The 24,192-nt window shown below is 34.9% G+C and overlaps 2 protein-coding genes and 1 long non-coding RNA gene across 3 annotated transcripts; all 3 read right to left on the reverse strand.

The window, feature by feature from the left end:
* Positions 1-14,600: 14,600 nt before the first annotated feature.
* LOC107961918 (GDSL esterase/lipase At5g18430) lies at positions 14,601-16,560 on the reverse strand. The gene is made up of 5 exons (XM_016898092.2): positions 16,133-16,560; positions 15,901-16,031; positions 15,568-15,810; positions 15,127-15,379; positions 14,601-15,035 (listed from the first exon to the last, which is right to left on the reverse strand). The coding sequence occupies exons 1-5, from the start codon at positions 16,383-16,385 to the stop codon at positions 14,803-14,805; spliced, it is 1,113 nt and encodes a 370-aa protein (XP_016753581.1). The 5' UTR covers positions 16,386-16,560; the 3' UTR covers positions 14,601-14,802.
* A 3,529-nt stretch (positions 16,561-20,089) lies between these two features.
* Positions 20,090-22,242, reverse strand: LOC121223125 (uncharacterized). Its single transcript, XR_005920534.1, has 2 exons — positions 21,906-22,242; positions 20,090-20,550 (listed from the first exon to the last, which is right to left on the reverse strand). It is a non-coding gene; the product is annotated as an uncharacterized lncRNA (long non-coding RNA).
* LOC107961919 (uncharacterized) lies at positions 20,865-21,899 on the reverse strand. Its single transcript, XM_016898093.1, has one exon. The coding sequence runs from the start codon at positions 21,586-21,588 to the stop codon at positions 21,007-21,009; it is 582 nt and encodes a 193-aa protein (XP_016753582.1). The 5' UTR covers positions 21,589-21,899; the 3' UTR covers positions 20,865-21,006.
* Positions 22,243-24,192: the final 1,950 nt, after the last annotated feature.

Genomic DNA, 24,192 nt, shown 5'->3' on the forward strand with positions numbered 1-24,192 from the left:
ATCAAACCAGGGCTCATTCTATCTTCGACACCCCCTAGTATCGAACCAAGATAGTTATCCTCCATATCGGACTCCCCCTTTGCTTCCATAGCCGTGAGAGCGGCCTTCTTTGGACAGTCCTTGATCATATGAGGACCATCACAGTGAAAGCAACTTATAGGCCCACTCTTTCTCTTGTCCCAAGGCTTCTTACCATTCCCGTTCCTAGTGGGCCTTTCCTTATCTCCTCCACTGTTACCCTTTTGATTAAATTTGGGCTTAGAAGAATTGGGATTATCTTTCTTCCCACCAAATTCAGCAAGCGATTTTGCTACTGACATAGCCTTGGTGAGTTCTTGAACTCCTCGGCGTTGCAACTCTTGCTTCGTCCACGGTTTTAATCCATTCATGAAGGAAAAGAATGCCTCTTCCTCCCCCATATCTGAGATTTGGAGCATAGGCTCGCTAAAATCCTGCACATACTCCCTCATAGTGCCTTGTTGCGTAAGCCGGTGCAACTTTGCCCGAGCCTCATCCTCGGCATACTCTGGGTAAAACTATGCTTTGAACTCACATCGAAACTCCTCCCATGTTTCGATTTCGGTCCCACCACGTCTCACATCAGTGGACCTACGACACCACCACAACAAAGCAACGTCAAATAAATACATTGCAGCAATAGTTACCTTAGTGACATCCTCCGTGATGCCTTTGGCACAGAAGTATTGCTCGATTCCCCACAAAAAGTTGTCCACATCTCTTGCGGACCTTGTTCCCTTGAACTCCTTGGGCTTGGGAACATCAATATTGGGCTTGGGTGCGACAGCCGCTAACCCACCATTTCCCAAAGCAGCCTTATAGATTGTGAGTTCACCCTTGAGCTCCGCAATCTCTCCCTTCAAGGCCGCCACCATAGCCTCAATGGCATAATCTCTACCAGTCAACTGTTCCACATTATCTGTCACATACACTTTGAGCTGCTCCTGCATGGACTGCAATCCATCATGGAGCCTATCGTCGATATCATCAATCTTCTCCTTGATATCCCCCGCAAAATTTTCGAGAGTGACGACACGATCCTCTAAAGCTGACAATATGTCCCTCGAGCGACTAGCTTTCCTTGCCCTCCCACGGGTCTCCATTCCCTCAACTTCTTTCGACATCTTTCAACGGTAGCTACGAACCTTAGCTCGGATACCAACTGTCACGGACTTAGAGTTTTCCCACGAATCCGTGTGGCCTTAGGCAGTTTCTTTGCTTAAAAACGCCTAAGTCAGCCTAACTTGCAGTGATAAAAGATTCAACAGTAAAAACGCCTCAGCTTAACTCGTAACGATAAAGGATTCAACACAATTCCCTTAAGGTTTTCACGAAGAACAACAGAAGAACGAAGTAATAACGGGCCTTGAAAGATGAACAAAAGCAAGAACACTTGAGAGAAAAGTTTGAGTGAATACTCTCAAAATTCTTATTAACAACTGAATGCATTACAATGAGTAAAGAGATCTCTATTTATAGTTGAGCCTCCCTAAAAATCAACATTGTAAATCACAGTACATCAATGGCTATAATTAAAAGTTGTGTACAATTAGAACTCTAAGCTTACATAATTAGCTATATACAATTAGAACTCTAAGATTCCATAATTATATCTTCTAATGATCACTTCCCATTTTCACCGGGCTCTTGAGATGGGCTTTTAATCTCTCCAGGCATCGGGCCAATTTGGTTGGGCCAAATGACCTCCCTTGAATACGATGGATCGCACAAGTTTGTCATGGTTGCATGCTCCCATGCGCAACCCATGACACTAGCACCTAGATGGTTTCAATTATTAAAAAAAAAATCTAATTCGTTCCCGGATTAAAAAGAAAAACTAGGGTCAAATGAAATTCTGCCACATTCTCACTCTTTTTTAATCAACTTCTATTAATTTGGTATAAGAGAATCGCAAGATATAAATATATTTTTTTTCATAATCTCAAATTTAACACTCAATGTTTATATTTTTTTTGTCAATTTAATACTTATTTTTTAATTAAATTTGGCTATCAACTTAAAAAAAAAGAGTTAAATTATTTTTAACGAAAATATTGACTAAAATATTATTTTTTTAACGATGTTAGTGTGACAATCCACATGTATTTCATGTTGACATGATATTATTTATTTTATATGTCATGCCAATAGAATACTTAAAAAATTTCAATATATATAATGTACAGCCCAAATTTACCCATTTTGACCCTGGGCCCATTACAAATAAAAGACCCAATACCCAATTACAACCAGCAGGCCCAACACCAATTTACCTAACCCTAGCCCATGTTCAGAAAAGAAAAAAGAGCAAGTAGCAGCAACACTAGGTGCGCCGCACCTAGGGTTTTCAGCCACCAACTCCCTGCCACCGCGCCGCACGCCTGCCACCACCTGCTCCACCTGCAAAACAAAGAACCACACGCAAGCAGCAATAATAGGGCAAAAAGGTAGAAATGAAATATGAAAAAGGCTATATAAAAAGCCATTTTTTGTAATGAAAGGGGGGAGAACGGATGTAAAAAATATATATATATTGAGAAATCAATACAAGAATCACCAAAAAAATTAAAAAAAGGTGTTCTTCTTTTTATTCCTGTTTTCGGGTTCGTTTCTTTTTCTTTCCTTTTTTTCTCAATCATATATATACATATATATAATAGTTTATTGTTTACGGAAAATACAAAAAAAAGAGTGAATTTTTACCTTTTTGATTTCTCCGGCCACCATGTGCGGGGGCTGGAGCGACGACGTCGACGGCGGAGCCTCACCGGACCCTTGGCCGGATTTTTGGAGAGGGGAGGAGATTTTGAGAGGAAAATCAGTTTTTTTTAAGAGAAAGGGCTGAAAATGAAGTTTAAAATTTTTCTTTTGATTTATAAAGGTAATTAAAACGGCATCGTTTTTGCAAGAGGGGTCAGGAGCCAAAACGGCGTCGTTTCGGCCCTGACCCGCGCAGTGACCCGACCCTAAGGGAAGGATCCGCGTGTTTTTGGTTATGGGGTCATTTGCGCAATTGGCCCCTCTGACTTTGTAGCATATTCAATGCAGTTTTCAATTTTTATTTAATTTTGGCCATAACATTTTGTTTCTGCTTCAATTTGACCCATAGGCCATGCGCACATACTTCTCCGAAACGGCACCGTTTAGTCAACATGGGAATATTTCCCATTTGGCCCTCCTCTTTTTCCTTGCGACCTGATTTAACCCTTTTTTGTTTTGTTTTCTTTGATTTTGGCCCCAAATTTCGTTTAAGTTTCAACTTAACCCTTCATTTGTTATTCTTGTTATTTTATTTCTAAATTAGTTCATATTGTTACTACCGTTGCATAACATCATTAATATTATATTATTACTACTATGTACTCTTTTGATTTCCAGTTTTATTATATATATATGCATATATTTTTATTTGTTATAAATATATATATTTCTTGACTCATATTTTTACATACATGTACAAACGTATATATATATATTCATATATTTTAATTCATGTACATCTACATATATATATACCCATTTTAACTTATACACAGGTCTATATGTTCATGTACATTTTTTTAACTTTCATAAATACATATACATGCTTGAATTTATATATATATACATATCTTTTAATTTTCATATATGCACTTATATATCTTTTTATATTGTTATAATCTTATTCATTTTTCTTGATTCATTTATTTACGTTATTGTTATTATTATTATTATTATTATTATTATTATTCATGATTATTGCTTCTTTATTTTTATGTTTTAATATTATTGGTTTGTATTTTTGTTTCGTATATTATGGATTTGTCTTTTTATTTATCTTATCTTTGATGCTATTGTTCGTATTATTATTTTACTTACATTATCATCATCATTCCATTACACCCATATTTTATTTATTTAGATTTCAAAAAAGAAATTTTAAAAATAAGTAATATTCGGTATTTTGGATCTTCGAGAGAATCGAGCCCTAACGTATTGGGTTCCGATTTTCTTCGTTGAATTTAAATAATCGAGATTACTCTTTTAAAAATGATAAAAAGCTCGTTATCGAGAATTCAATACGTTGTGTCCTAACGCATTGGATGTGACACGTTGTTTTCTCGAGATGAGGATTTTTCGAAATAAATGCAATATTCAATGTTTAATATTTTGAGAAATTGTGCCCTAACGTATTGGGTTGCGATTTTTTCATTTGATTTAAACAATTGAATATTCTTTTAAACTTTATTGCAAGAATCTTTTCAAACTCAAGTTTTAAATGATATCGGGAATTAAAAAAGGATCGTGCCCTAACTTACTGGTCGTGATCCCTTTTTTTAATCCAAGATAGTTAACTATATTTTAAATAATTATTTTTCATTCGCGTATCAAGAATTCGAGACATTGTGTCCTAACTTACTGGATATGATTCTTTTTCTCGATTAACGTAAAATATGCTACTTTTCCCTAAAATTTTCATTTTAAAATAAGGATCGTATTTTTAATTCTTCCAAGTTATCAATTTTCGACATCAAGACATTAACTAATCAACTAGGTACCAATTTTGGGTGTTACGAGGGTGCTAATCCTTCCTCGTACGTAACCGACTCCCGAACCCGTTTTCTGAGTTTCGTGGACCAAAATCGTTGTTTTAATAAAATTAAACCGTTTATTAAAAGCAACCACTTTTCGAGGTGATCCAATCACACCTCATAAAAAAGGATTGGTGGCGACTCCCGTTTTTTTTCGTTTTCGTCAGAACCCAAGTCGACCCCGTTTTCATCCAAAAATGGTGTCAACAGCTTGGCGACTCCGCTGGGGATTTTAAGAAGAGAGTCAAGCCACGAGTTGATTATTTCTTGTCTTTTTGTCGAAAGTTGAAAATTTGATTTAAATATACGATCCTCTTATTGCATTTCATTTGTTTTGAGTTATAGTTTTTATCATGTTTTGTATTTTAAATTTTTATATCTTTCTGCATTGCATTGCATGACCGTTGGTCACACCTTTTAAGTGGGAGTGAGAAGCTAGTCCTTCATGAGGTTTTCACCTTCGTGCAGGATAATGGATCGCTTTCGGGATACATCCGTACCTATGTCTTCGTAAGATTTTCATCTCCGTGTAGCCATAGGGAAATGTATTCCCCTGAACCGAACTCGGTCCGTATGAGCCTATAATGGGTGAGGATCGAGGAATCTGCTGGTTCGGGTACCCTTACTCTAGAACCAAACCTCATGTAGTGAACCTTAGGAGCCCGCCCTAGGTAGAACCACTTCGAACCCCTAGTATTCACCCGAATAGGGGTTCTATTTATTTTTGCTTGCTTTTGCTTTGTACTAACCTATTTTCCTTTTTTGATGATTGCATTGCATTTTTATCATAAAGAGGTGTTGATTCAGGTTCGGTTGTTAAATAAAGAGCTTGTCATAAGGAAATGGGTCTTTTGATAAAGTGGAAAATAATACGGTTGCCCGAATATGTTCCGAGAAAACACAACAAGAGAAAGATGATAGAGGACAACACAACTATTGCTCTGATGCCCGAGGATTTAAGATGACGAAGATTATTCAAGAACCGCTAAACTTTCTTAAAGAGGAGCCAACGAGCATCATGAGGATAAACGAGTAACGAGCCGAGGCCTGGATCAAGCAAAAAGGAGATAAAAGAGACGTCCCTTTCGAAGAGTTCGTGAGATTCATCTAACGCGCGAATGAAGAAAAGGATCATTGTCTTGGAATATAAGGGCAAGGCCGTATGTATATCCGCTTTATGTAAAGAGATTTGTTTTCTAGTAAAGTTCTTCTAATATAATTGAATCAAAAAATCAACGTCTCTTTTTGCATTCATGCATTTGCATTACATTGCATCATATGCGTTAGATTTTCACAAAGTGACCCTAATTGAATAAAATTATTTCAGCTAATCTGGAAAAACCAACATTCTTGCGGTACCCGAACAGGAACAAAAGGACATGGGCCAAAGATTGGAAGAACTTGAACAACTCCAAAGGGGGACGCAAGACCAACTACAAATACATGAGCGGTTAGCTAAGGTCCAACGGGATTGAGTTCTGTGAAGGGATCAAAAAAATGTTCATATCAATGTCATACATGAAGATAAAAAGGGACATTGTTAGATATCCGCCCTTATAAACTTGGGAGTGTTCTAAATAATCAGATTGTAGAAGAGACCCCTATAGTATTTAGAACTTACTTAGAGTAATATTCAAAACAAACTTGTTGCTTTTAGCCTAGAAGCAACAAGAACTCTTTTGTGAAATAGACTCATTTTAATGAAATGCATCTTTGCGATCATTTTTGAGCCAATATTCTTTCATTTTTTATGAATAATTATTCTTTCATTCTTTTTCCAAACCATTCATTCATTCATAATCATATTGTACAGATAATCATTCTTAAATTCATACATTCTTCGTATATTCTCTTGTACCTAAAATAGGTCCCCAAATATCAACGACATGAATGACACTACTACAGACTTAGAACCTTCTTTTAAGCGAGACATGTGTTTAGAGGGATCTCACGACTTTGAAGATGACATAGATTGTAGCCTATCTCCGGACTTGTTGAGGATGGTAGAACAAGAGGATAAATAGATCCTACCTCTCAAGGAATCATTAGAAATTGTGAGCTTAGTGAAGACTAGAATTGACTTGACCACAGAGACAAAGCAAGACCTTGTTGAGTTACCTCTAGAGTTCAAAGATGTCTTTGTATGATTATACCCGGGGCAATGCCTTTCTCGTGGAGTCAGCATAGCTTTGCCCATTTGAAGTCGAGTTTTCATCCCTTCAAGATGTTGTTGGATTTTGTCCAGATTAAAGAGGAAGATCCAAAGTTTTCTGTCGTAGTTGCGTCCCAAAAGGGCTCTATGAAAGAAATTTGGTACCAAAGAAGATTTTTCACATACAAGATGAAAGTGGAAGACTTTAGAATAACATTGATTCTGGTCGAAAAACATGACCAGGACTTGCCTGATCTCATGAGTTCAGACTCAAAAAAAAATCAAAAAAATAAAAAAAAAACAAAAAAAAAATCAAAGTCAAAAATAGGAGAAAAAGAAAAAAAAGAAAAAAGAAAAAGGAGAGGTCAAGGCGAAAACCTGCAAAGGGCACTTTGACCGAAGGTGGATCTGAGTTGAAAACCCGAAAAAGGGCGACTCAAATTTTGAGCGAAATGGGGCATGGACATCACCATTATCGAAGACTTCTAATGGCCATTGCTTCATTTTGAGAGGCTACTTCATGGATCAAGGTTATCCTATACCGATACAGAATTTTAGAAAGGATGGTATTGGAAAATGCATTGAACTTAAATGATAACACGATAGCTGAGGTCTGTGATCAATTCAAAATCATACATCACAGTTCATCACTGTAATGAATTGCAAACAATGACTAATACTTACGAGGGTTGGCATGTGAGGTTACCATCTGCCTTCCTCGTTTTTCGAACGGTTATCGAGACTTTGACTGGGGCAACACTGTTTTCTCTGGTTTACAAGACGGAAGTAGTTCTACCTATTGAAGTAGAAATCCTTGTTCTCTGGTTTCAGTTGAGCAAAATGAATCTAATCTGATCAAAAGGAAAAAGACTAAAAGCTATTTAGCAGAGTCAGATGTGCCAAAGGCAAATGATACGAGCCCATGACAAACAGGGTCGTCCAAGAGAATTCCACAAGAGGGCTGGATGTTGAAAGAAGATCCTTCCTCAACGAAAGGATTCTAAAGGGAAATGAATTCCAAATCAGGAATGTCCCTATGTTGTAAATATGACCATTTTTAGAGGAGTACTGATCCTGAGTGAGATTGCTAATCCTATAAACTCGGATTCAGTCAAGAAACATGTCGTTTAAAGAAGAAGAAAGGACCAATGTGAAAACCCGCAAATGGCACTTTGAGTCAAAAAAAAATAAAATGAAAATGAAAAATGAAAAATGGAGAGGCTAAGGGGAAAGCCCACAAAGGGCACCTTAGGCCAAAGGGGATTTGAGTTGAAAACCCGAAGGGCGGCTCAAATATTGATGGGGCATGAAGTGATCAGATTGGGGCATGTAGTGATCTTGCTATACCTGAAAGGGTAAGGCGACATCTTGGGGTATCGACAGAGTCCTGTAGATCTCCTAAACACATGTCAAACTCAGGAAAGTCTTCAGAAAGTTTGTACAGAGAAGTTCAAGCTGCGATATCTGGGGCACCTAACCTTCATACTATTTATATATTGAATTTGTTGTTGTTCTTGGAATACTTCATTCTTTTTCAAGATACGTGTTCCAATCAATTCCTCTTTTATTCTTGCTACCCTTGATAATTCATTCATTTCGAGCTTGCTCTCAAATCAATTCTATTTCATCTATCGTTATATTCTTTTTTGCAAACATGTTGCATTGGAATAATGATTAATGGACTAATAAAACTTTCACAAAGGAAGTTTTGCATATTACTCTGAAAAGTTTCTAAATAATATAGGAACCTGAAACAAGATTATTGTTTAGAAAACACCAAGTTTAAAGAGTGAAATATCTAAGGAAGAGTCTAAGTTAAAGGCTATCTTTTCAGATTTTGTTGTCCAAACATTGATTGAACAAAATAACAAGATGCCGTGTTTGTGACAAAGCTTCAATAAACAAACAGGCAATGATCACCGAGTGATAAGAAAAGGTTTTCTTGGAGAATAAAATTTTGCAATTGTGTATGAGCATTTGGTATGACACCTTGGGAATGAGGTAAAAGACCAAAGAGCTTCACATTTTGTATCATTGAATTACGATAGGAGAAGATTGAGAAAAGTCATATATTTTTACCCTTGGGTTACAGCGGGAGAAAGATGGTTCAAATTTTACATCCAGTGGATTGAACTTTGATGTTCACAATGGGGGGCAATCAGATTAAGTGTTTCTTTGGATATGCCAACTAAGCAAGAAGGCGTTGTAACACGTTAGTGATAAAACAATGAGCAATAACAACTCAAACATTAAGGAATCATCTTCATGACATCATGCATTCATTCAAATGCCATTCATACACATCTAGCTAGGAGCAGTTGATTCATTCTGATCATGCCATCCTAATCGCTAGGCACAATTAGGTTCATAAAATAGAACATAAAGGTAATGTTCACCAGAGAACGGATCAATGAAGATAGCAGATCTTGCCTTCCTGTACTGACAGCGAAGCAAATCGAAGAAACCATAGTTTGCAATTAAAAAGATTGAAACTACAACAGCGGATCTTACTTTCTTAGCATTGTAGTAGAACAGATTGATGCTACAGCAGCAGATCTTGCTTCCCTGGCAGTTAAAAAGATTGAAGCTACAACAGCGTATCTTACTTCCCTGACATTGCAATTAAAAAGATTGAAGCTACAACAGCGGATCTTACTTTCTTAGCATTGCAGTGGAACAGATTGAAGCTACAGCAGAAAATCTTGCTTCCCCGGCAGTTAAAAAGATTGAAGCTACAACAGCGGATCTTACTTTCCTAGTGTTGCAGTGGAACAAATTGAAGCTAAAACAGCGGATCTTGCTTCCCCAGCAGTTAAAAAGATTGAAGCTACAACAGCGGATCTTATTTTCCTAGTGTTGCAGTGGAACGGATTGAAGCTACAGCAGCGGATCTTGCTTCCCTGGCAGTTAAAAAGATTGAAGCTACAACAACGGATCTTACTTTCCTAGCATGGCAGTGGAACAGATTGAAGCTACAGCAGCGGATCTTGCTTCCCTGGCAGTTAAAAAGATTGAAGCTACAATAGCGGATCTTACTTTCTTAGCATTGCAGTGGAACAGATTGAAGCTACAGCAGCGGATCTTGCTTCCCCGGCAGTTAAAAAGATTGAAGCTACAACAGCGGATCTTACTTTCCTAGTGTTGCAGTGGAACAGATTGAAGCTACAACAGCAGATCTTGCTTCCCCAGCAATTAAAAAGATTGAAGCTACAACAGCGGATCTTACTTTCCTAGTGTTGCAGTGGAACAGATTGAAGCTACAACAGCGGATCTTGCTTCCCCAGCAGTTAAAAAGATTGAAGCTACAATAGCGGATCTTATTTTCCTAGTGATGCAGTGGAACAGATTGAAGCTACAGCAGCGGATCTTGCTTCCCTGGCAGTTAAAAAGATTGAAGCTACAACAGCGGATCTTACTTTCTTAGCATTGCAGTGGAACAGATTGAAGCTACAGCAGCGGATCTTGCTTCCCTGGCAGTTAAAAAGATTGAAGCTACAATAGCGGATCTTACTTTCCTAGCATTGCAGTGGAACAGATTGAAGCTACAGCAGCGGATCTTGCTTCCCTAGCAGTTAAAAAGATTGAAGCTACAACAGCGAATCTTACTTTCCTAGCATTGCAGTGGAACAGATTGAAGCTACAACGGCGAATCTCACTTCCCCGATATTGCAAGTTAAAAGATTAAAGTCACAACGGCGAATCTTATTTCCCAACGATGCAGAGGAACATATTTAAGCTACGACGGTGAATCTCATTTCCCCGATATTGCAAGTTAAAAGATTAAAGTCACAACAGCGAATCTTATTTCCCAGCGATACAGAGGAACATATTGAAGCTACGACGGTGAATCTCACTTCCCCGACATAGCAATTAAAATAGATTGAAGTCACGAAGGCGAATCTTACTTCTCAGGCGATGCAGTAGAACAGATTGAAGCTACGGTGGTGAATCTAATTTCTCTAACATCACAGTTAAACAGATTGAAAATCGCAGATCTTATCTCTTTGAAGTTGCAGTAGAGCAGATCGTATCCAGTCTTATCTCCCTGAAGTTGTAGTGGAGTAGACAGAGGAAACCAATCCTATCTCTCTAAAGTTGCAGTAGAGCGGATTAAAATCATAGATCTTATCTCTCTGAAGTTGCAATAGAGCAGATCACATCAGTCTTATCTCCCTGAAGTTGCAGTGGAGCAGATAGAAGAAGTCAATCCTATCTCCCTGAAGTTGCAGTGGAGCTGATTAAAACCGCAGATCTTATCTCTCTGAAGTTGCAGTAGAGCAGATCGCATCAGATTTTATTTTCTTAAAGATGCAGTAAAACAAGTTGAAGTTGCAAGTCTTATCACACTGAGGTTGCAGTGTAGTAGACTGAAGATAGTAAATATTTTCTCGAAGAGCCACAGATCTTATCTCTCTGAAGTTGCAGTAGAGTGGATCACACTATAACAAGTCCTATGTCCCTGACGTTGCAGTGAAACAGACTAAAACCACAAACCTCGTCCCCCTCAAACTACTACGAAGAAGATTGAAGCTATAAGTCAGATCTCTCTGAAGTGCAGTGGAGTGGATCGAAGCAACAAGACATAGTGGATTGAAATAAAGCTACTTGAAGAGAAGCGTCAAGAGAAGTCAAGATCCGGCGAGACTGGGTAAATTTGGTCTTTCTTAGTCTTTGCTTCATTCCCGTTACACGATAATGAAGCAAAGAGGGGCATCTGTACAGCCCAAATTTACCCATTTTGACCCTGGGCCCATTACAAATAAAAGACCCAATACCCAATTACAACCAGCAGGCCCAACACCAATTTACCTAACCCTAGCCCATGTTCAGAAAAGAAAAAAGAGCAAGTAGCAGCAACCCTAGGTGCGCCGCACGTAGGGTTTTCAGCCACCAACTCCCTGCCACCGCGCCACACGCTTGCCACCACCTGCTCCACCTGCAAAACAAAGAACCACACGCAAGCAGCAAGAATAGGGCAAAAAGGTAGAAATGAAATATGAAAAAGGCTATATAAAAAACCACTTTTTGTAATGAAAGGGGGGGAGAACGGATGTAAAAAAAATATATATATTGAGAAATCAATACAAGAATCGCCAAAAAAATTTAAAAAAAGGTGTTCTTCTTTTTATTCTTGTTTTCGGGTTCGTTTCTTTTTCTTTCCTTTTTTTTCTCAATCATATATATATACATATATATATGCATAATAGTTTATTGTTTACGGAAAATACAAAAAAAAGAGTGAACTTTTACCTTTTTGATTTCTCCGCGGGGGCCGGAGCGACGACGTCGACGGCGGAGCCTCACCGGACCCTTGGCCGGATTTTTGGAGAGGGGAGGAGATTTTGAGAGGAAAATTAGTTTTTTTTTTAAGAGAAAGGGCTGAAAATGAAGTTTAAAATTTTTCTTTTGATTTATAAAGGTAATTAAAACGGCGTCGTTTTTGCAAGAGGGGTCAGGGGTGACCCGACCCTAAGGGAAGGATCCGCGTGTTTTTGGTTATGGGGTCATTTGCGCAATTGGCCCCTCTGACTTTGTAGCATATGCAATGCAGTTTTCAATTTTTATTTAATTTTGGCCATAACATTTTGTTTCTGCTTCAATTTGACCCATAGGCCATGCGCACATACTTCTCCGAAACGGCACCGTTTAGTCAACATGGGAATATTTCCCATTTGGCCCTCCTCTTTTTCCTTGCGACCTGATTTAACCCGTTTTTGTTTTGTTTTCTTTGATTTTGGCCCCAAATTTCGTTTAAGTTTCAACTTAACCCTTCATTTGTTATTCTTGTTATTTTATTTCTAAATTAGTTCATATTGTTACTACCGTTGCATAACATCATTAATATTATATTATTACTACTATGTACTCTTTTGATTTCCAGTTTTATTATATATATATGCATATATTTTTATTTGTTATAAATATATATATATTTCTTGACTCATATTTTTACATACATGTACAAACGTATATATATATATATATATATTCATATATTTTAATTCATGTACATCTACATATATATATACCCATTTTAACTTATACACAGGTCTATATGTTCATGTACATTTTTTTAACTTTCATAAATACATATACATGCTTGAATTTATATATATATACATATCTTTTAATTTTCATATATGCACTTATATATCTTTTTATATTGTTATAATCTTATTCATTTTTCTTGATTCATTTATTTACGTTATTGTTATTATTATTATTATTATTATTATTATTATTATTATTCATGATTATTGCTTCTTTATTTTTATGTTTTAATATTATTGGTTTGTATTTTTGTTTCGTATATTATGGATTTGTCTTTTTATTTATCTTATCTTTGATGCTATTGTTCGTATTATTATTTTACTTACATTATCATCATCATTCCATTACACCCATATTTTATTTATTTAGATTTCAAAAAAGAAATTTTAAAAATAAGTAATATTCGGTATTTTGGATCTTCGAGAGAATCGAGCCCTAACGTATTGGGTTCCGATTTTCTTCGTTGAATTTAAATAATCGAGATTACTCTTTTAAAAATGATAAAAAGCTCGTTATCGAGAATTCAATACGTTGTGTCCTAACGCATTGGATGTGACACGTTGTTTTCTCGAGATGAGGATTTTTCGAAATAAATGCAATATTCAATGTTTAATATTTTGAGAAATTGTGCCCTAACGTATTGGGTTGCGATTTTTTCATTTGATTTAAACAATTGAATATTCTTTTAAACTTTATTGCAAGAATCTTTTCAAACTCAAGTTTTAAATGATATCGGGAATTAAAAAAGGATCGTGCCCTAACTTACTGGTCGTGATCCCTTTTTTTAATCCAAGATAGTTAACTATATTTTAAATAATCATTTTTCATTCGCGTATCGAGAATTCAAGACATTGTGTCCTAACTTACTGGATATGATTCTTTTTCTCGATTAACATAAAATATGCTACTTTTCCCTAAAATTTTCATTTTAAAATAAGGATCGTATTTTTAATTCTTCCAAGTTATCAATTTTCGACATCAAGACATTAACTAATCAACTAGGTATCAATTTTGGGCGTTATGAGGGTGCTAATCCTTCCTCGTACGTAACCGACTCCCGAACCCGTTTTCTGAGTTTCGTGGACCAAAATCGTTGTTTTAATAAAATTAATCCGTTTATTAAAAACAACCACTTTTCGAGGTGATCCAATCACACCTCATAAAAAAGAATTGGTGGCGACTCCCGTTTTTTTTCGTTTTCGTCAAAACCCAAGTCGACCCCGTTTTCATCCAAAAATGGTGTCAACATATAATGCTTATGAAAATTAAAAAAAAAACACTAACATGAAGTACATATGGATTACTATACAAGCTATTATGTTTAAAAAATTAAAGGTATTTCTATTAGAAAAACAACAATTCAATTCCTTTTGAATGGTTGATGGTAAATATAAATTTTTTTAAAGGTTAGGAGCAAAATTTAGCTAAAAAAGAACTAAATTGAAAAAAAATGTGAATGTTAAGGACTAAATTTAACATTATACCAAAAATCTTTTTATTTAAGAAATAATAAATATTCTTATGAGAATTTTTTTATATTTTTAATATTCTAATATAGCATTTATAAAAACAATTTAAACAAAAGATAAATCCATATATGATTGGGTTTGAGCACGAGACACCAAAATATGGTAAGTCTCAACTTTACTATTTCATAATTTGTTGTTTCATCCTATCTTAAATTTACTTGTGGAGCTGTATTATATACCCCAACAGATAAATCTCCCAGTTATTAATCCCTGTAAACAGGCTATCTAGCCATCAATGCCCAAGAATATTGCGCAAGAGGTTTTAACACACCGTCAAAATCCATAAGAACTGTAAATTAAATTAAAAGCATTAATGCTCATCATCAATTCATTACAAATGCATGTGCATCATTTGAATTCCCCATTACATTCAACACAAAACAAAGGCAAACCGGCTCGAAATATAACATTTATGACAGTTGAAAGAAACATATTATTACGAAACACCCAGATGATGAAAAAGAAGAAGATAGAGCTGATGTCAGATCCCGGAATCCATGGCCATGATGGTGCTGAGATTCATGGGGTGCATGTACTCATTGGATCCAGTCATTATTTGTTCCACAATCAATCTGTTAGCCTTCTCTGATGGATGGAATGGATCCCAAAATGCATAGAGAGCTCTGTTGGGACATAAATTTGACAGCTGAGTACAGAGACCAAGTCCATTATAAGGTCCTTGTCCACAACAGGCTATCTGTGATGTTACGAATCCTGTTCCAACCATCACAAAGAGTCAGGTTAACTTAAAAAAGACATAATAATGACGGAGGAATGTTGAGATTTGGGGAAGCTAGGAAAGTACCAAAGGCTCGAGGGTCACTAACGAAATCGTTGTGCATTCTTTGAGTATTTGCACTAATGAAGACATCTTTGCCAATCTTCTTGTTCAGTCCATTTAACATCTCAACAAGTTGTGGATTGTACAAGGATGCAGCGCGTTGTAGTTCTTCGGAGCATCCGCCATTGGTGCCCCGCATTGCCAGTTCTGCCGGGACACAACCCATTGGTCCAGTCCCCGTCACTAGAACCCTGTGGGCTCCCAGCTTGTATAGCCTCTGCATGAATAATGATGAACAAAATTGGATTCACAAATTACAAATAAAACACGTGCATGGTGCAAGCTAAATGCTGTTTCTCCTTCACATGTTTACGAACTAACATTGTTCATGTCTTTAAAATATTCCCGACATTCTTGTGATTGCCAGTGCATGGTAGGTAAAAGAAGTCGAAAGAGTTAATATACCATCAAAAGTCTTCGATATTCCGAAATTAGAAACTTGACATAATCAGGTAATTTGTATTGGCGAGATCTTGCAGAGTAAGGCACCAAGTAGTAGTTGTTGACGAAGTCATTACCACCAACTGTGATGAGTACGAGTGCTTGGTTTACAAGTTTATGAGCTCGCCTTGATCCTACTTGAGCCGACAATCTTCGCTTGTATTCTTGAAACAACTCAAGCTGTCTATACATTCTTAGTATGTTTACCTGTAATTTCAACATTTTGGGTTATAATGTTACAACACTGGCAGTGTTAATGAAGTAATGATGAGGTTGCTTAGCTGCTGACTGACTTACAAATTGAACACCAGTGTCATTAAGGATTCCCACACCAGCTGAAGCAAAGTTGGCACCAATAAGCAGCTTTTTCCCATTGAACTCTGGGCTCAAACATGGCAATGGGGATTCTGATAACCCAATTTTCTGACCTGCAGGCAAGCATTGATGTAGCGTATATTTATGTTGTCTGCGGAGACAAGATAACAACATTAAAGAAACACAAAGAGAATAACTTGACTAGAAACTTAACCAATCAAGTCTGGGATGTTAAGGCCATTAGAGAAGCGCCCGGTAGGTCTTCGAGTCGGATAATCGATTCCGTAAGGCGGTGCATCTGCACGGGCAGTTGTTGTAAGGTAGTTGTTGTTGCCACTATCAACAAGTGAATCACCAAAAATAAAGAATGCACGACCGTCAGCTAAGGAAGCAATGCTCCCAAAGGCCAACAGGAAAAGCAAAACCATCAAAAAATGGGTAAATGTTGATGAAGAAGCCATCAGCATTATCACAAGAAAACCAAAGAAGAGTTTTCTATGTGAATAGGAAAACTCATGGGGGGAGGGGGATTCGCTTTATAGAGCTGGAACTTGAGCCATCATTGAATTAAAGAGAAGCTAGAAGGCAAGAAAAGCGAGCTGTTTTTGGTAGTTGTATATATTATTTGCAGAAAGTTTTGCTATTGCTTTTTGAATCACCGCCAAGAGATATGAAGATATGGAATGGCACCTTTTCCAGGAGAATTTATTGCTAGTGTTGCATTTTACATGACAATGATCTGTCCCGCCTGGCAACTGCTTCTGGGTCACACAGGACTAGCTATAGCCTTGGCATTGCATTTAATCATAACAATACCATTCAAAGTCATCGTTTTAACCAAAAACACTTTACAGATAGACAAAGGATCAAAGGTTTAAGTCTTGAAACAAGTGATACTGTTTTCTTACAATGAAGCTTTCTATAGTTTTGATCTTGTACAAGAAGAAACATCAGTATGATTGAGGAAATGGGTTGGCTTAATTTCTTTCTAAAAGCCTGCTTTTCTTCTCATTGTAATGATTGGAACACAAATTGGGAAACATAGTTGTTCAAACTACATTAATAACCTTGACTTGACAGCTTAAATTTTGTTTTTATTGCAAACAACTGATTATAGCATTAGGGAAGATCTGGAAGTCCCATCAAATAAGCTAACATATCGGCACCATGAATTGGCTTACTTGTAGGTGTGAGTTAGAATGGATGCATTTATGTATATTTTTGGAGTAATTCCTAGATGATCCTTAACAAGGATGCTCTTAATTTTTGGAGGGAAATTTCTCATGTGAAACAACTTCATACCAATTATAAAAACATCACACATATATGGCAATTATGATGATATGAATTTATAACATAAAATTAATTTGTTATTAACCTTTAATTTTATAGATGATAAATTGATAATATATAAATTGTCACGGTTGTAAATTAATCATCACAAAATATTTTCTTCCATTAGGATTTGAAGGATAATTTTAATATTTTTTATAAAAATAAAATATATTCTTATAAAAAATTTTCACTATAAAGGCATCAACCATAGTTATAAAGTGCATCATTATGTAAAATTATAACTATTTCATATAAACAAGCATGTTAATTATAATTTATTAAAAAAATGATTTTATTCCAATAAAAGGTTTAAATTTCATATGAAAAAAACTCTATTAATCATATTTTATTAAATGAAATAATATTCAATGAGGGAAATTAAATATATCAATTCAATAAATTATTAAGTTTCCTAATTAAATACTGTACTACGAATTTGGAACATTTTAAGCTCATAATTTGATTACTTCAATTTAATAACTGATGACAAATTAATTAATTTAATTGGTCATTCACGTGAAAGAATGTAAAATAAAATATGCATAAAAGCAACAATGCATGCATATGCTATACGTTATTTAATTTTGTTGGTTTGATTTTTACTTTCTTTTTTTTAAAAAAAAATTCTCACTTCCTTCTTTTGATGAAATTCATAATATGAATTCAATAGTAAATTTACAAGAATTCTCTCTCTATAACAGCGATAATCGCCTCTTTATAACAAATAAAATCTTAAATGACAAATGGTGTTATTATAGAAAGGGATAAGTGTATGTTAACTTCTAAGCTAAGGGATAACTTTAATTACTACATAACCATACAATAAATACATGAATATATACAAATACAACAACTATCTTCTCACCTTCCTTATGTAGTCCTAAAAAACAAAACTTCAACTTTTACAATATCTACAATATTAAACCTAATGGGTAGTTATTCTAAAATTAGGATAAACTATAATAAGCGTTTCTATTTTAGTTATCTAAAACAATATGTGAAAATGCATAATTAATCTTTTCGTTACAATTTAATGGTAAAGTAATTAATTTAATATTTTTTAAAGTAAATAAATTAATATTTTTTAAAAGGATGAAAATAAAAACAATCATGGAGTAGTTTACCCAGATTCTCTTTCCGTGGTGCCAAAATGAATTCATTCCCTTCACCCCCTTCATTCCGTGCTTTACCATGCAAAAGTTGGAAAACAGTGACACCTAACCCACTCACTTTATAAAGAAACATTTTCTTTATTGCTTTTGAGAAATGCTTTTGAGAAGTGTTTTTCAGAAGTGCTTTTGAGAAGTGCTTTTGAGAAATTTGAGTGTTTGGTATTGCTATCAAAAAGTGCTTTTGAAGAATAAAATGTCCATTTTAGACATGAGATTATAAAGTAACAAATATGTATTTAAATAATATTCAAATTAGTTAATATTATGATTTTTTAACAAAAATATAAAAAATAATTTATTATAACTTATTGTTAATATTTTAATATATAATATTAATTTTAAATATTTCTAAGTAATTAATATTAATTATTTATTAAATTTAATTAGAATTATAAACTATATTTAAATTTTTAAATATTTATAATTAAATATTACCATAATTGTGTTATTTTAAAAATTATTTTTAATTTTTAATTAATGTTTTTAACACATTTGTATTATTTTATTTTAAAATGTATTAAAGCAGTGTTACTAATGGGGATGCCAATTGATAACAATTAACAGTTCACAATTGACTCTTGTCCACAATTTTAACTTTAAACATCCAACAAAACTTAAGATGCAACATACTATTTTCTTGTCTTCTACCATTCTTAACATGTACATGTCAATTTGGGTTTTTTATATGTTAAATGGTGAAAAATTAAAATGTCATAAAAAATAAATTATCAATTTGGGTTTTATATGTTAGGCTTTATTTATATACAAAACAAGCATATCTAGAAAGCATATGTTCAGGTCATGCCAATTCCCGTATTTGATCACCATCAATCCAAAGAAAGGTTTCATGTTTTACTTGCTTTTATCCAATAAACATCGACAGCAAAAAGCCATCATGCACATGAGAAATAATTAAGGAAGGTAAACTCGTACAGAAATTTAAAGAAGCCATTTCTCCATAGATATGCAAGGAGAATTAAATCCATAGAGTTTCTAAAGGGATGAACGTATAATATCCACCAACAGCAGCAGGGGAAATTTCTTTCATGCATTCACTCACATAACTATAAACCAACAAGTATTTTCTAGCACAGATATATAAGTTTCTGATTTTTATGAATTAACAAGTACCTTTCTTGATTCTAGATAATTTAATATTCCACACTAAAAACATCACAAGAGCAAGTTATAGTTGCTTGATTCTCATAGCAGTCTTCATGCAAAACTTGACAGGGAATTTTGTAGAGGAAAAACTATGATAGATTTTATATAGGCATTTTCATCAGAGAGAATTACAGACCGTTGCCAATAATGTGAGTTAAATCAATATGATGCATTATCTCCACCTAAGTTGGAGCAGAAAACTTTACAGTGATGGAGGTGGAATCTACATTACTTACAGCACCCTCGATGGAGCACCATCAATCATTTATTAATCATTCACCAAACCAATAACAAGCCACTAATCCATAAAATTTATCTAAAAGACTAGAACAAGAGATGACCACAAAAGTACCAATACTACCCAGTCAACTTGGAAGTAATAGAAATGTTAACCTATTATTGATGTGAAATCTACAAATGTTCATGGACTAGCAAGCATGGTATCGGATATTACAAACAGAAAATGTAAAATTCAGTAGCATATTGAATCTGAGGTAATATGGAATAAGAAGGTCCTCCATACATTGGTGCATTAATCAAATTATTTTACATTGATATATATTAGTTGAAAAAAATGAAACTCTAACCAAGAAATGCAATGCCAAAAATCAGTTTCTTTGAACTACACTACATGGCAACAAAACAAATTTAACAAACAGTGAAAAAAATTAGCATTATCACTACTAATTGTAACTAAAGCCGGTGCAACATTGATTTTGGACAACCCTTTCTCCTTGTGCTCCAGATACTGATGCAAAATCGCAAGCCTGGCAGTCTCAAATGCAAAATAGCCCAAAGCTGAAAAACAAGCACTATGAACAACTCTAGGCCCCAGTCCACTAGCCATCTGCATTCCTATTTGTTTAAAAGAAAGATCCATGCAATTTCCTTATTAAAAATACTTCAGCTTCGCAAAACACTGGTTCTCATGCAATTGATCAAAAACATGATTTACAGTGACCTGCAAAAGATCAATCCAAAATGCATTTAAGGTTAGCAACCTGCCTGCAGCAGCAAATGACCATTTACATGCAAAACTATGGCATATCAGAATAGATATTCAATGGCAAGAAAATGAAAAGTTTCTAACAATTACCAGTACGAGCACACACCCTAAAGCCATCGGTGTGAGTATATAAATAACATTAGAAAGCATCAAATACAAGAACCATCACAATTGGATGTGCATTGTGCATAATGCAGAGACTGGAAACAATGACAAAGTCTAAAGCAATCAACTACAATGTTGTCTGTTGTATTGAGACCATATTGGAGTTATCCAACATAAGACTCGATTATTGCGAAGTAAAATCTTACAAACTGCTTAAAGAACCAATTTCATGAAGAAATACGGGATTATGAACCCAAAGTACATCAAAGATTTGATATGTGCCCTCAACTATACAAAAATTAACAATTAAGTGCCCACAATAGACATGGATACTTCCTCGAGCTCTTTTAAGTAAGGAAGAACGTATTTCTCTCTGAACTTCTTGTCAGGCATCTTATAAATTGTAGTCATGCTAACTTTCCTTCTTAGCGAATTCTTACTTTCCAGAGTCTCAGTAACCAGTAACCGAGGCTTCAGCCTACGCTCAAGGCTGCAAATAAGCACCATTGGGTGGCTTATTATAAATGAAATACCTATATTCGTTCTATTAAGCAAAAAGTCAGTGACTTGCTTAATCTTCCTTTCAGATACAGCAAACACCTGTGGGTGTCTTCCTAAAAGTAGACATGATATCATCTTCAGAGAAACCCAATTTCCTAAAAGCTTCAATTTGAGTTTCCAATTCTCTTCACTCATTGAACTCAACATCCTAATAGCAGCAAGAAACATATTTGACTTCCTATCGAACCCCAAGGCATCCGCCCTTTCAACAAACTGCTTAATGCTCTCAGGTTTAAGCAAGAAAAATCTCGGAAAGCTGAACACATATGAAACAATTTGCGACGAACAAATCCCGCAATTTCTCAAGAACTCTATATTAGGCATCATAGTCTTTTGCAAATCAGATTTGAGAAACCAAGCAGAAGTTCTCAATAACTTAACAACATCATCATTTGATCCTAAAACAGTCTTTAAATCAGAAATAGAAGGTGCAATCCTATCATCAACGCTTCTAGTCAAAATCCAGGGATCACTAGCTACAATATCAGCAACATCATGGGTTGAAAATCCTAAATCCTGGAAAATCTTGAACTTGGGTTTAATGGTTTATCTCCTATCCAATCTTCAATCAATTACGAAAATCAATCCCAGACAAACAAAAATATACAGAAGAAGAGAAGAAGAGAAGAAAAAGATAAACTCACCGGCAGAGGGCAGAGGAACAAAGAACCGGCAGAGGGCAGAGATGAGGGCAAAGAACCAGCAGAGGGCAGAGAGCAAAGAAAGGCGTTCGTGTGTGGCTAAAAAAGTAAATGAACCAGCCAAAAGCACTTTTTGGCTGAAAAGCTAAAAAATTTTACTTCTCCGTCTGCCCAAAAGCACTTCTCAGCTTCTGAGAATTTGCTACCAAATGAAGGCTGTTCTTCATTGCTTTTCAAAGAAAAGCACTTTTCCAAGTAAAAGTCCGTCTCTTAAGCAATTAAGAACGTAGCCTAAATCTTAGCACGTAATTACTATGGTTGATCCTGGATTTTATTATTTGTTTATCTAAAATTATAGAATAAATATTTAAACATAAAAGTAAAGAATTTAACCTTTTTATTTTTTGAAATTAAAAATCCGTTTTTAAATTATATATAACCACATAATAAATTAATTAAAAATTAATAATATTAACTATTTAGATTAATTAATAATATTATAAAAATAAAAAATTAATGTTATATTAAAATTTAAAATATAAAAATAAAATAACCATTTTCATAATGCAAAGGAAAGAAAAAAAGCTAGTGATTTAAAGGAGACCTTTGGATTAATGCGCCATTATTTTGAAAGTAGAATTCATTAATAATGGGCAAAGTAGAAAGGTAAATCATAACATTAAGGGTGAGTCTGGATGGACGGTGTGTTTATCTGCGGTTAATGTAAAAATAGTAGTGGCGGTGAGATTAAATACTGTAGTGTAAGACAAAAAGTAAGTTAAACGCACTGCACCTCACCCAATCGCCTATCCAAATCCCCTAAAAGGCCTCTAATCCCAAGTCATAGGCTTATCTCATATTCCCAATCTTTATGTCCCTCAACGTTATTGGTATTTGACAGGGAACAATCCAAATCTAAAATAAATTGAAGAAAGTGGGGAGAGTCGTCCCACGTTTGACAAACTTCATAGAATAATGTCACCTGAGCAAGTTGATGGGCTACTTTATTGATTGTTCACTGTGTCCAGTAGAAGGACAAATGCTGAAAATACCAACTCAACGAACCACAATCCTGAAGGATCATATCTAGTCTTGACAAAATAAAAGCCCTGATAACATTTTGGTAGACAGATTCAATTGTAACGTTGGCATAATGCTCCATCTTAAGCCAAGAGAGTATTTCACGAAGCTTTCGTTATGGCCCCGCACAATAGCAGCGAATGATGAAGCGCCATGTGAATGAAAGTCAGCGGTATCTATGTTACACTTAACCCAGCATCTACTCGGCCAAATCCACCGATCACGACTTGAAGGGCGCACAGCAGAAGGCTGCTGAACACGGCCATAAACAACTTGAGCTTCCGACTAATCCTGCAGTAGCCGGTCAGCAACAATCATAACCCAAAAATTTTCGGTAGAACTATTTACCGACAAAACAAAATGCAAGAAAGCTGCAATAGAAGAAAAGAATATATCATGATCGTTCCACTCTCTTATCCCTTAATGGTTTAATTCCCATTTTAATCCCCTTTTTTATTAGATGGTCAAATTCTACCTCAAGTCCCTCCCATTTCTTCTCAACTTCATTACATCATTGCTCACAAGTTAGTAATATTATTTCTATCACCATTAATCCCTTCTAAGTGTTTACTTTATTTCCACAATCATTATTCAAATATTCATTATCCTTTCTCTTGAGAAATTTGTAACACCAAAATTTCTAGGGCATTATTAGGGGTGAGCATTTGATCGAATCGAATCGAAAATTTTCGAGTTAATCGAGTTTTTGAATCTCATTTTATTATCCTAACTTTATTTGAAGTTTTCTCGAATCGAGTCGAGTGAGATGGAATTCGAATCGAATCGATTCGAATATATTTGTTCGAGTTAAATTTTAAAAAATCTCATTTTATTATCCTAACTTTATTTGAAGTTTTCTCGAATCGAGTCGAGTGAGATGGAATTCGAATCGAATCGAATCGAATATATTTGTTCGAGTTAAATTTTAAAAAATAATTTTGGGTCCTTGTAACTATTGTCATCCATCGTAATAAAATTTGCCCACCTTAATCAAATTTTTTATTAACTTTCATCACCTCATAATTTATTTATTAATTTTTTATATACTGGTTAGCTTATTTGTTTGCTTAGTTGTTTCAATTATCTTCGGATTCTTGACACTATGTATTTTGGAATTAAAAATATATTAAATATAAAAATATGATTTTTTAATAAAATTTATTTTAAAAATAAAATTTGAAATTGATACCAATATAAAATTTTAACACGA

This window comes from Gossypium hirsutum, chromosome D11 (genome assembly GCF_007990345.1).
Source record: "Gossypium hirsutum isolate 1008001.06 chromosome D11, Gossypium_hirsutum_v2.1, whole genome shotgun sequence".
Taxonomy (NCBI): domain Eukaryota; kingdom Viridiplantae; phylum Streptophyta; class Magnoliopsida; order Malvales; family Malvaceae; genus Gossypium; species Gossypium hirsutum.

Coding starts and splice junctions, on each gene's coding strand:
- LOC107961919 (XM_016898093.1), bottom strand. CDS start 21,588: ATGATGCCTAATATAGAGTTCTTGAGAAATTGCGGGATTTGTTCGTCG.
- LOC107961918 (XM_016898092.2), bottom strand. CDS start 16,385: ATGCTGATGGCTTCTTCATCAACATTTACCCATTTTTTGATGGTTTTG. Junction 15,811..15,900: donor ATGACACTGGTGTTCAATTT/GTAAGTCAGTCA, acceptor TTGAAATTACAG/GTAAACATACTAAGAATGTA. Junction 15,380..15,567: donor AATATCGAAGACTTTTGATG/GTATATTAACTC, acceptor TTATTCATGCAG/AGGCTATACAAGCTGGGAGC.